The 14,099-nt window shown below is 38.4% G+C and overlaps 2 protein-coding genes across 10 annotated transcripts in view; one reads left to right on the forward strand and one right to left on the reverse strand.

Moving 5' to 3' along the window:
- LOC129742161 (sodium/hydrogen exchanger 7) overlaps window positions 1–14,099 on the forward strand; it is a 301,385-nt gene that overhangs the window by 95,604 nt on the left and 191,682 nt on the right. The gene's annotated exons all lie outside the window — the stretch shown is intronic.
- LOC129742167 (zinc finger protein 62 homolog) overlaps window positions 1–14,099 on the reverse strand; it is a 34,586-nt gene that overhangs the window by 9,463 nt on the left and 11,024 nt on the right. The window contains exon 1 of one of the 2 annotated variants that reach the window (XM_055734026.1): window positions 4,626–5,610. The exons of the other annotated variant lie outside the window; for it this stretch is intronic. Coding sequence (XP_055590001.1) covers window positions 4,626–4,632 — 7 coding nt within the window. The 5' untranslated portion in view covers window positions 4,633–5,610. Of the gene's footprint in view, window positions 1–4,625; window positions 5,611–14,099 lie in introns of those variants that run through there. 2 annotated transcript variants of the gene reach the window in all.

A 14,099-nucleotide genomic window follows, 5' to 3' on the forward strand; every position in this document is an offset into this window, starting at 1 on the left:
ACAAACGTATGACACCTTTTTTCTCGTTCCTATCCCATGAGGGGAACCAAATCATTTTAGAAATATTTATATACTAGCACCCGGTAAACTTCGTTTTACCTTCTTATGTAATCGTAATAAATGTTTGATTTCATCTACACGTTCTTAACTTCATCGTGCTCGCGAATCGATTCTTATGGAAATCGTAACAAATAAAGTTGAATTTGTATTGGGACCACCTTCCATAAAAAGTGAGATTCTTGAAACTATTATTCAGACCATCTCTGACCCAAAAAACCCTCGGATACCAAATTTCACTTCATTCCGACCGATCATTCATACGTGATGTTGTTACAAAGAAAACGCCTCCATTTTTATATATAAGAATGTTAAGAGATAATTTTGTATGGGGACCCTCCTTTCATCAAAAGTGAGATTCTTGAAACTATTATACAAACCGTCTCTGACCCAAAAAACCCTCGGATACCAAATTTCACTTCATTCCGACCGACCATTCGTACGTGATGTTGTTACAAAGAAAACGCCTCCATTTTTATATATAAGATTGTATTTAAATACTCTTTCCAATTTATTACCATCTGCTAGATTAGCACTCGAGTTATTAAATAAAATGTATGGGAGCTCCCCTTTCCCATGCCTATCGAATCAGTGAAAAGAGGAAGAAGCCTTATTCAATCATAGGAAAAAAAAACTATACCCGCTGCCTTTTAAACATCGTAGAAACGTGACTCGTTGCCTTATGCCTTCCTATGTGAAATTTGGAATCATTTGCATGATTAGTAATTGGATAATGCATAAAATTTTCAAAAGTCACTCTTCCCACTTTTTGTCGTTCCACTGAATGGAGGGAAGTGTGCAAACCACCGGAAAAACATTTCTTGTGCTCGAATACCTTCTCTTCCAAATTGGGTTTCGTTTGCTTTATTAGTTGTCGAGTTATACTATAAAATGTGTATCGTATCCCTTCTTCTTACCTATCCCCAGCCTGGAAGGATCAAGGCCAAATATTCCGTGTATTCAAATACACTCCCATGCCCAATTCTGTTCCATTTGCTTGATTGTATGATTGTTCTCATGTCATATTTGCTTCCATTTGTTAGATAAGTTCTATAAGTATGTGAGCAAACCATTTTAAGTATCCAAATGCTTTCCCATGCCAAAGTTGTTTCCATTTGCTAGGTTTGTTCTCGAGTTTTGCGAAAAATTTAAAAGGAGCCCCCCTCTCCAAAAGTAGTAGTACCAAATATTCACAGAAACATCCCTCGTGCTCAAATACCCTTCCAAGCCAAATTTGGTTCCATTTGCTAAGTAAGTTCCTGAGTAATATAAAAAATTGTATGGGAGCACCCTCCTCTCTTAAGATTTTCCGGCTTGAAGAACGGAGGGTTTTAAAAATATCATAGAAACATTTCTCGTAACCAAACAACCTCCCACGCCAAATTTGGTTCCATTTGCTTGAATATTTTGACATTAATGTTGAAGACTAAAAAGGAGACCCCTCCCCACTTTCTATTTCCTCACTGGATGGAGGGAGGGGTACCAAATATTCATAGCACTGTTTATCGTACCCAAACACCCTTCCAAGCCAAATTTGGTTAAATTTGCTCGAATATCTCCACTGGAAGGAGGGAGGGGTCTGAAATAATCATAGAACCATTTCTCGTATTCCATTACCCTCGTATGCAAATTTGGTTCCATTTGATTGATTAGTTCTCCAGTTATGTGAAAAATTGTAAGGTAGGCCCTCTGTCCCCTTCCTATCTCCCCACTGGAAGAAGGGAGGGGTATCAAATATTCTTAGAAACATTCCTCGTACCCAAGTACCTACCCATGCCAAGTTTGGTATGATTTGGTATGACTTATTACTTTGGTATGACTTATTACTTTTATATGAGAGACCCCCTCCCCCCTTCCAGGAAGAGGGAGGGGTCTCAAACTATTATAGGAACCTTCTCCGGCCTCCAATACCCTCATATGCCCAGTTTCACGCAAATCGGTTCAGTAGTTTTATCAGACAGACAGACAGACAGTTTATTGCAGTCGCAGATCAATCATGTATTTGTATACATTTCTGTTGTAAATAGAAAATCCTAAATAACATGTCTTTTAGATATTGAGCTTATAAATGATTCAAGAAAGTTAAAGTAAAGAAATGCATTTGTTCAGAAAATAAAAACTGATACATATAGGTAAATGTATTATATGATTTAGTATTTGCATACTTGTACCTAAGTTGCCGCCGCCCGTGGCGTAGACGACAGCCTTCAAGTCTTTTAAGTCAGGGGGTGTGAGATCGAATCCCGGTCACGGCATACATAGCAGTGATTGAATTTTGCTGAGCATGAATTGATCAACCATCTCTCGCTCAACGCTTTACTCGGAAGCAAAGGTTGCTTTGAGGCAGCGAAAACGACAAAACCGATGATGCATACGCTCTCACATGACCCGCCTTCAAGGAGCAATATACATTCGAGTCAGCGAATCCAAAAAACCAAACGAATGGCTCTCACTCATCTCCTGTTACATTCTTGAGGGAACCGAATTCAAAAGGCAGAGCAAACCCGAGTCTCCTCGTTTGTGCCTGGATCGAATACCCGAGGTTTTTCTGCCGTTGCTATTATTGCACAGCAACCGCACGCAGACAGCTAGTTTTTTCGTTTATTTTCCTCCCCCCTCCGTGCTCCATACGTTGCGGGCCTATGCAATGCAATAAGTTCGGTTGTTGTCGTTGTTGCCTCAACCTTTGCGGCGAGGTTGAAGATGTTCTCCTCAACGACACCTATCGGTTTGAGTCCATCAAATTCAATAACGTAAATGAGTATGTGTGCCTCGTCTTCTTCATGCATCATGTAGCAACCGAACGTTGAGAGAGTTCGTTCTGAGCAGCGAACGGATAGTGTCTCTCGGAGCAGATCCTCCTCATGGGGGGAGGTTTGAATGAATGATGTATCGTCTCCTGTATTACTGTACGAGGCCTCAAAGTGTGTATTTTGAATGCCTCTGATGAGAAAATGGTTGAGGATTTCAATCACTGATATATACACTGAGGAAATACATCGTATGAGGTTCATTAGAAAATCTTATGAAATTTCGACATAAGAAAAAACATTGAAATTCATAAGACGCTTTTTGGCTTTCATAAGACGGTCTTATGAAATACTATAGTACACTTTCGGTGGGTTGGTGGTTTTAGCATTTGTAAGATGCTAGCCATCATATCCTCGAAAGATGTACGCTTAGAGTTAAGAAAAAAGGAATCTCTTCGAGGAAACATCATGTTTCATTGAGATCCTGTATGTGTTTGTATTCGTTTTATAAAAGTAATATTTAATGAACAAATGTTGATTAGAGTGCCCCAAATGACCCGTCTTTTGAAAAAGTTATGCGCTGCAGGCTAAAATTGATCCTTGGCCTAGTACAAGGTCTCATGCCAAATTTGGGCCAGATTGGATCACGGGAAGGGGTCGCCAACGAGCCAATTTCTTTCAAAAACGGGTTTTCTTAAAGCCTAAATTATGAAAAATATTTCATCCGAAGACAGCATTTCGATAAGAGTTAAGATAAGAAAGTTATTAGGCTTCAAAAATGGGCTAATTTTTTTAACGGTGGTATTCAGCACTATTAATGAGGCGTCAATATGTTCGACCGCTTCTACTCATTAACAGTGATGCATACCATCCTTAAAAAAGTTAGCCGATTTTTGAAGCCTAATAACTTTCTTATCATAACTCCAATTGAAATGCTGTCTTCGAATGAAATATTTTTCATAATTTAGGCTTTAAGAAAAACCGTTTTTGAAAGAAATCGGCCGACGGGAACCAAAGTTATTGATGAAAAACTGGTTTTCCATGTTTTTCCCGAACAAAATGTCTCAAAATCCCATACAAACTTCAGGCTCGTTGAGCGACCCCTTCTCGTGATCCGATCTGGCCCAAACTTGGCATGAGATCTTGTACTAGGACTAGGATCGATTTCAGCCTGCAGCGCATAACATTTCACAGCTTTTGAGTTTCCCATACAAATTTGGCAGTCTAATGTTGATGTAATTAACATTTTTTTGCATGTCAGATTTTTTTTCTAAGAGGTCGAGCTAAAATATAGACTCTTGTGTATGGAGCATCACGTCTTTTTTAATGTTGTTTATCATGACAATTAATTCTAACAAATATTGTGCAGTGCATACATATTGATTTTTATTTAAAAAACAATAGACCAATCCTCGAACCAAATTCGTGTTATTTTGGAAATAAAACTGACACTAAGAATAAATATGTTTGTCATTATTTTTGCGAAGCGACCTTACAGGATACACAACCACAACACATTAATTTCGTAGTAAACGAAACGATAATAATTAACCATCATTGCCTGGAAAAAGTTTGTAGAGGATAATTTCCACCAGTTCTAAATAAGACGCACAAAGCACTAATATTAAGTAAACCTGTTCACAGATTCCTTGAAATGAATGCTTGAACTAAACAAAACATGACTCAAGCACATTGTCTAAACCATATCATTTAATCGATGCTAATTGGAATAATCAGTATTTCGTAAAAATCGCACATCCTGTTGTGAGTAAGTAACGATTAACACGAACGTTTTCCTATTTTTGAAGCCAAACTCACGTTTCATGACAGCGCTCAAGTAACGGCAGGTTCAAAATCGTTTAACTACAAAGTTTCAACTGGACCATCCGTTTTTAAAAGTTTCAACAGTTAACATCTAGCACAGGCCCACGCGTTTTTTTGTATCGGCAAGATTTAACGGTAAACCAAACATTGTCTTTAAACGATTCTTCAAGGATAACGACGAACGACGATACTAGACAGCTAAGTCACAAATACCGTTAATCACGCACTAGACACGCACGAGACACGCATGAGGATATTTATATCGACGCGCAACTACCAAACAGCTACCGTTCCTCCAGCAGCAACTAGGAGGTTCCGAATTTAACCATGCTTGGATCGAAACTGCATCAAGTGGAAAAATTCTAGCAAGTTCAAACCCCTCCAAATGCAACTGCATCAGTCAGAGATAGACAGGTACCTCCTATTTCTCACCGTTCTGATCGAGCCACGTTCTAAGTCAGCCACCACTCGCGGAATCCAGCCAGCTAGCCACTTGTTTTCCGATGCACCTGAGTCAGGTAAGAGCGCGGCGCGTATCGGCGCCCGGGTCAGATGCCGTCGAAAGTGAATCAGATTGGAAGCAACGGGGCGCAGCGGCTAAGTAGGAACTATGACACGCCTGTCAGAGCCAAATCAAACCGCAGCCGAGTCCATTCGATACTTGGACGACGGCTTCTTCAAAGTTGGTTCCGCAATGGGTTAGAATTGTAAATTTTCCCTTAGAACTGTTAAAATCAGGCAAGTGTAAACAAATGAGCCTATGATAGTGAAACTTATGAGCTGCAACACATGCGATAATTGTTATCGACAGCTACGTCGATAAACACCCGTGAATTCTTTTGAGTGTTTTCACTTAACTTATTTCTCGCTAAAAAGAACTTCCTGAATGTTTGATAATCGGAAATCAACTTTTTTGTAAAGGCAGATATTCTGCCGCTCATAGCAAGTCCGTCCCATTTGTGTTTTTGTTGAAATGAGAAAAACGGCTTTGAAAAATCGTAAAATGTTCAACGTTAATTCGGTACTTGTATGCGTTTTCAATCGAAGTGATCAATAGAATCTGTCACAGCAACGGCTTATGAAAGATTTTCGCTTTATAAGGGTTATCTTTTTGTTTTGATTTTGTTGAAAATTATTTGCTGGGCCCTTATGGCTGTGGGACCGACATGCGATGATTTATGCCATATGGGACTGACTTGCGATCATTCGTTCAATGGGACAAAATTACTTGAGGTTTTTTTTAAAGTTCATCAGAACAAAGTACTAAAATAAAAGTTTTCTCTCCAAACTACAGATAAAATATAAGTGTTAGCAGCGATAAACTGAAAAATGATGAAAACGCAAATGGGACGGACTTGCTATGAGGGGCAGTATTGTGTCTTTAAACCTTTTTTGATTCATTACTAGCTGATCCCGTACGAACTTCGTTTCGCATATACCTTTAGAGATGAAGAGTAGACTGCCCCAAATGTGTATGAGAAATTTCAAACTTGTGAAATTTTATGCGCTGCAGGCTTAAATTAATCCTAGGCCTAGTACAAGGTCTCATGCCAAATTTTGGGAAGATCAGATCACGGGAAGGAGTCGCTACCCGAGCCTAAAGTTTGTATGGGGTTTTGAGACATTTTGTTTGGAAGGAACACGAAAATCCAGTTTTTTGGATTCGGAGTTGGCTGTGCGCGAGTGTGGACGTTTTTGGTTCGTGCTGCTGTTTTCGTTCGTGTTTCGCCGCCGATTTGTTTTATCCTTTCAAATGGAAAAGTTTTACAAAATATATTCGAAAATATTGCAAAAATATCCGTTAAAAGTAGCTACCTTAAAGTGCTTCTGTGTGACAACAATATGTTAACTTTGTACGAGAAATTGATCGATAAATGACGGTGCTTTTGCTGATGCAATCAGAAATGCAATAATACAAAATCCATTCGATTGAAGAATTTGATAATTTATGTGTGTTTTAAAGGACGCATCGGGTGAGGGATTCATTCGACAATATCGTCGAAAAGTCGGTGATTTGTGGTCCCCTTGTGATTCTAAAAGTGCGGTTGCGGGAAACTGAGTTGTTTAAAACCATATAGGTTTCAATGCATGTTTGCTTGAATCAATCCAATCACAAAAGCGAATATCAGGTTGTTACGGTACAAAATTGGAAAAAAATGTGTTGGATGATATTTCAAAAAGGATCGATATGAGAGGAAGAAATTTGTTATTTTTCCTAAACCTTCAATGCCACCAATTTTATGTTTTGTTTGTTATGAACTGCGCTTCGTATGTTTGAGTTTTGGCTTGCTATGATTTAAATGCAAATTGCAACGCGTTGTGATTAGCCAGCAGATGGGAAGCCTACAGAAAGAGTGTTTTGAGATAGACCGAATGTAATAAAATTAATTATAAGCACTCATATTTGGAACGTTTAAAAACTCACGAAGCCTTTTTTAGGATAAAAATAAGTATCCATGCTTGTCCAACACCTCGCAAACAGAACAGAGCAGAGAACGAATAACACTTTTATCATTTCGGTTTCCGAGTGCACTGCTCAGCCGATCAACGTTCGCTTATCTTTTTGCCGAGTGCGCCCGATTGCGGTTGCTCTGACGGTCGGGTGGACGTCGCTCGCTCTAAAGAAAAGAGAAGGAGCTGGCTAGAAAATTGTGCTCTAGCGACGCTGGCTGTGTAGCTCAGTGTATCCAGCCAGAAAGATTTCAATGCAGGAATTTTTTCTTTAAAAAAAGCCGTTATGCAGTGCGGAACAGTGCATCAGTTGAAGAGGTCCAATGTAGGTTTATGTATGAACTATTTTTGTACGTAGCCGGGCCGGGCACTTCCTGGCAAATTATTTGAAAAATATGGTGAAAACCGGGTAAATAATCTGAAATTCTCCATTCCATAAACCGAGCAATATCCGGCCAAATCTGAGGAAATTCCAGACATTCATCTACTGAAGAAAAACGACTTACATTTTTTTGTCGCAACACATCAGCAGTGTCAAATTCATGTTTAAAGCATACGAAGGAAAGTTTTGGTTTGATTTTTGATGAAATAAACTTTCACAAGCCCAATTTTTGACAAACAATTTTAAACTGAATTTGATTTTCTTTTTCCAAATAATGTGGATAAAACTGGGCGAAATCCAAGTAGTTTTTTCACAACATCCGGGCATCCGCAAATTGCTGTATACTTAGGTTTATGTACTTTTAATATCGTACGTGGGAAGCATTAATTTACAAAAGCAGCAATTCGAAAAGTAACATTTACTAAAATTATCCAAAAATCTTTGTCTTTTAAACAAACCGTGAGCATTACGCAGGGATCTGGGACAAATTTTAATAATAAAACTTCAAAACTTTCACAAATCGTAAAATTTAGGATTTATCTTCCTTAACCGCTACGCTTTTAATATTTTTCGACCGAAGAAAGCTTTCGTAGCTAATCATTTGTCCTGGTGCAGAACATCAATCTAGAGCAGGCATGTCAAACTCGTGTAAGTGTGCGGGCCGCATTAAAAATCTTTCATTTCCAAAAATTATATTATTTCCTCTCGTAGCAAAAAAAAATCTTTTTAATGTTTTGTGGCAGGAAAGCCAGCGTACTTCTGTGTAGTAGGGAATTTTGTGATAATTTAAGACGGGGCTACGCGGGCCGCATTGAACAAGGCCGCGGGCCGCATGCGGCCCGCGAACCCCCAGTTTGACATGCCTGATCTAGAGGAACACGCTCAGGAATGAAAAGATAGGTGTATGGGGCAAAGTTGTTAATTCGCATATTTTAATATAAAATTTAAAGGCGAGAGATTTAAAAATAGCGCGATAAAAACAATAACTTTTTGTAGAGCATTTTTCAAGTATTTTTTTTTTAATTCAACCGTATCTCCTTGGGTTAAGATTGTAGAACTTTGATATGTTAAGCAAAGTTGTGTATTTTGTTGAGATAAATAACTTTGTAGAAGAAATTTAAGCTCTAAAGTGCTAAACAAGAAAGTTATGATTTATATCTCGCTATTGGTGGACTTCTAAACTTTATATTTCATATCAAAATATGCGCTTTATTATACAGAGCAATGTTGTCGAAAACACCAGCATTCTATCTTAACTACCTTTGGCGTTATTAATTTAGTTCCGTTAGATTTATGTTCTGCATTGTAAATTCTGACGCACTTCCAAACACCGATCCAGACGCAACCGATGAAGACAAACCGAGTTTTCTGTAAAGCCTCTCTTTCGCCCGAGTGCGAACGAATTTATCTGCACTGAGAACGCACTTCATCAGTTTGCTTGCTTCTCTTGCCCACACTTGGGTGGACGCTTGGTCGCTCTGGAGGAAACGGAGCATTTTGTAAAGATTCTCCGCTTGGGAAGAGCACAGCGAAAAAAATACACGCTCTTACTCTGAACGGGCAAATCTGAGGAGCGATGCCAAGCATGTAAGTATCCTTACATTTAATTAATTCTAGTATCCTTTTCAAATGGTATAAGGTCAGATGTTTAAAACGTGTAACTATTTTTATTATTATATATTATATTCATAAATTCTAATAGCTTAACTCTATTAAAGGGGTTTGGTGGGGGGTTGGACAGGACATCTAACGATACGAATACTGATATACGATGGATTGTGGAATTAAGCTAGCCGGAGTATCTCGGCAAATTTGGAATCTTGAGAAGTATACTTGAATACTTTTTCAGAATTCTTTATTTGTTTCGAACAGTTAAAAGGTAGTGAGATGAGCCAAACCTGTCCCAAGCCAGTGGTAACGGACCCCTTGGTATTGCTGCAATTATTGTTGATGAGTTAACCATGAACAATATTTGAATGTGCGATCGAGACTTCCCGTACCGACTCGGGTCGAAAGACCTACCAGCCACTGGTGGGTTTAACTACATACATACATACATACATACATTACACGAAATCCAGTTTTTCATGAAAAAGGGTCTATCTCGGAGCTTTGTTAACGAAATAAAAATGTTTTGTAATCAAAATGTAGGGTTTTTATTGCACTTCAAAAGAAAAATAAGAAAAAAATAATTCCGATGTTGTTTTGATGAAATTTCGAATTTTTCGTCTAGAACCACTCATCATAGTTTGGACACCCTATTCACGAACCTCAGCGGCCATTCACTGCCCTCATTTTGTTCCACAATCTCTTCATCTCTGTTGCATCCCGAGTCGTCCTACCATTCTTCTTCATCTTCTGCTTGACAATCGCCCAAAATTTTTCGGTAGGGCGGAGTTGAGGGCAGTTGGGTGGGTTGATGTCCTTTTCGACAAAATCCACCCGTTGGTCCGATACCACTGTACATACCTCTTAGCTGCAGTGGCAGCTTGCCAAATCTGGCGAAAACTTTACTGGTCCTTTGTGAGATCTAATGTACGAAAAAAAAACGTTTTTTAAAGCACTCCTCCTTGTACATTTCGGAGTCCATGGTCTTGTTTTTCACAAAAACCGGGGTTTTTCGTCCGCAGCTGCAAATACCTTGCCAGATCAAACACTTTCCTGCCAACTTATCGGCAAAAACGAATTTGAACTTGGTGGAGACATCACCCCGGATCATCGACCCCGGAACAAAACGAATCGTAATGAAATTTTCAGCACTGATAGAGGAAACATTTCCGAACAAAGTACTGTCAAAACATTCCAGATCCGACAACAAGGAGCGCTATGGTATAATAAACAATGCGTCCAGATTTTGAATGATCCATGCTTTAACCCTTCGTTTCATAAAGTAACAAATTTGCAACAATTAATCAAAACTGTTCTAAATTTCACATTTAGCTTAAAAGTCAAGTTTTTTTTTTGATGGAAATAATATTTCTAACTTCAAGATCACGTTCAATTAAAAAAAAATTACTTTCAGTGTTGAAAGGTACAAAAAAAATCAACTTGAATCTGAAAAATATGGAATGTGGAAATAGCCTTATTTTCCAAATTTTTGGCCTAGTGTAATTCATAATGAGATTTTTTTTTCGACTCAAAAAAAATATTTTCGTATTCCTACTAAAGTAATTGACATAATAAACAAAATTTGAGATTCTGATATAATGGGTTTTCAATAATTGTTGCAAATTTGCAACATCTGCAACGGTAGTACCCTAGCTAGTTATATGGGTTCCATAGTGTGTTTTCAAAACTTGCATCGTTTAAACAGTGTATTTATTTCCCGGTGAAAGTGTTTTCGTTATTAATGATTTATGATCATGTAAAGGCCGTATAAAGAAAGGGGGGAGGAGAAAATTGAACCGACCCCCCCTCCCTGGGTAAAGAGGGCCCCCGAGGTGAAAAAAAATAAAAGTTTTGCTCTAAACCGTTATCAAAACTAGAAAACTAGATTAAAAGTTTAAAATTTATCAAATCTCAAACTAGGACGGGCCCGAATAAATAACTTATTTAGGATTTGTAATTCAGCGTATGTAAAACGCATTACATTGATTTTTTCCACGGCCCGTTGGTATAACAAATACATATTTTGTATAGAAAAAATTGTCAGATACCTTCATAACTTGCAAAATAAGCATACACCAATTTTCAAAAGTTCTAAAATATTGAACGTGATTCAAATTCAAGAACGGGGATTTATCCAGAGAATTTGAAAATCTAATACAACGAATACATTTTTTTTTATTTTTCCACTTGAAATTCAGTACTATCTGCCAACATTCGATTACCGAGGTTTGAAGTATTGTTTTGCTTTTTTTCTTAGAAATGAATGAATAATTTGATAAAATTACAATGCTCATTATTTTTTACTGAAGCATCGACGAAAAATGCTCTTTATTTATACTTTTCAACCTTTTCCTGGAAGCTCTGGAAGTTTAACAAGCTGCCAGCTGGCCAGATATACACACGGATGCCGGAATACCTGTAAGTAAACTAGCCCACCTGATTGACTCGTTCTTCCAAAATATACCTACATCAACACAATACTTCACTCCATAACAGTTCATACGAAGCCATGGGGTCGGTCAAAGAATGCATGTGAGCACATACTAAGGCAGAAACTGCGGTGAATTCGTGCACCCATGGTGGATAACCAACTTACATAACTACTCCCAGCTGAATTCTCAACTTTCACGCTGTCCAGAAATCTAGATTTGCGAAGTTCCTGTGCTAAAACTATGATTAGTGCAAAAGAAATAAGGAATAAGCGTTTATTTCCAGTTGTCTAGTGTGAAGAACAAAAAGGTGTAACCGTTTCATGTTGCTGCAAATTTGCAACAATTACCTAATATTTTTGCTAAATAACCGAAATATTTGAAAATAATATTTTTTCATTATTTTTCCCTTCATGTATTCATCATTGCGCACTATTGAGATTTTTTTCGAGAAAAAATAAAAAATCATGAAATGAAGGGTTAATAACGATATTATGAACGACCCCTTTTGCTGTCTTCTGATATAAAATTTAAAATAAATCCTTCCTTTATTGCAAAAACATTTCTCTTTTAAGTTGTGAAAAAAAGATGATACATTGTCCATTGTGGAAAAAAAAAATTAATGAACAGTTGAAAACGGTCCATAATCGGCTATTCGCCGAAGCTTCCGTTTGATGTCGGAACAGGTTCGTTGTAAAGTCTGCTTCATTTAATATTGGAACACAAACAATTGCGTGTAGTTCAGTCATTTATTAATGAATTCATAATTTGTTTTTCATACAAATGTAGCATTTTCTTTACTCTTACATAAAAAAAAAAATTAAAAAAATTATTCATTGCTGTTTCGAAGAAATTCTCGTACTTTTCCCGTAATACGGCACATTAGGCGGCGCACACCCTTTTCGTCCACCGTTTTGGCGATTTGATTCAACCAGTTCTTCATTTGAGTCATGTTCCTAACAAGTTTTCCCCTTGCCTTAAGCCTCCGCTTCGTGATTGCCCAGTATTTCTCTATCGGCCGGAACTGGGGGCAGTTTGGGGGGTTGAGGTCCTTCGGTATTACGCTGACCCCGTTCGTTGCGTACCATTCCATAACCGTTTTGCTGTAATGGCAGCTTGCGAGGTCCGGCCAAAACATTACTGGACGGTCGTGGGCACGAATAAACGGCAGAATCCGTTTCTGTAGGCACTCTTTTTTGTAGACTTCTGATGTCATTGTCTTGTCAGTGAGAAAGACTTTGGTTTTCTGTCCACAACTGCATATCCCCTGCCAAATCATGTACTTGCGGGCGAATTTATCCGCAAACACGAACTTAAATTTTGCAGGTACATCCCCCCGAGCCGTCGCCAAATAAAATTTTTGACCTGGGATTTGCCCAAAGTCCGCCTTCACGTAGGTCTCATCGTCCATCAGAATACATCCGTCGAACTTGGTCAGCACTTGGTCGTACAGCTTTCGAGCACGGATTCTGGCCACATTGTTCTGCTTCAGCGTCCGATTTGGCTGTTTGCTGGCTCGGAATGACCATATTCCTTCCCGGAGACAAATTCGTCGCACCGTACTGTGAGCGGCCTGGAACTTATTGGCCAAATCGCGGTCTGAAAGATTGGGATTCCTCTTGACGGCCTTGATGACTTTCCCACGCAGTTTCCGGTCGACAGTTCCACTCCGACGCTTCGAATGGGGCTTCCGAGCCGTCGTCAATGTTTCCTTGTACTGCTTGATAACACGCCATACGGTATTTCTGGGCATTTTAAGCTGTTTAGCTAGCTTCGATGCCGACAACAATGGATTTTCAAGAAAACTGTGCACAATTTGATCTCTCCGTTCGGCTTCCATGGCGGTTTTTTACAAAATGCTATCGTTTGGTGTTATGACAGAAATACATGGTGAAAGGTAATGAATTTCCCGACACGTGGGTGAAAAAAGTTTCCAAATCCGTCCACTAGGAGCGCCACAATGAGCAAAAGAATTTGTTCCAATATTAAATGAAGCAGACTTTACGACCTTTATGTCAACTGTGTGAATACATCACTTGATTCTACCAGTCAATTGTTTGCAGTTCTTGGCTCTCCAATTATTTTTGTACACCAAAGAGCTGGAAGTTCCGAAAAAATCTTCGCTACACTGAGGCCGATTTGTCAGTTTGTGGTTCTTGGGTACAAATGGGATCGAATGGGTATTCAGGAAGGTTTGTGTTTTTTGGAATAATGCGATGATACTTTATCCGGCCAAAACACTTATTGTCCATCTGCATGATGTTTGTGTTTAAACGGCATCAAAATTTTCTTCAAACATTCATTCTGGTACACATCTTGATTGATAGCCAAACCAGACGGCTTGAACTATGGGTTAGAAATACCTCTCTAGGAAATGGCGATGTACAGTCAAGGTTGCCGAAATTACAGAAAAATCTGTAATTTCACAGAATTTTGATCAAATTTTCAACACAGAATCTGTGTCACAGAACACAGAATTTTGAGAAGTTTAACAGATTTTATTGATTTTTTAATTTTGAACGTGTTTCCAAAATTTTAATTTTTGATGGCAATCTAAAATATAAGATTTCTAAGTTGAGATTGGAAAAATATGATAAG

Source organism: Uranotaenia lowii, chromosome 2, assembly GCF_029784155.1.
Source record: "Uranotaenia lowii strain MFRU-FL chromosome 2, ASM2978415v1, whole genome shotgun sequence".
In the NCBI taxonomy this organism is placed as follows: Eukaryota; Metazoa; Arthropoda; class Insecta; order Diptera; family Culicidae; genus Uranotaenia; species Uranotaenia lowii.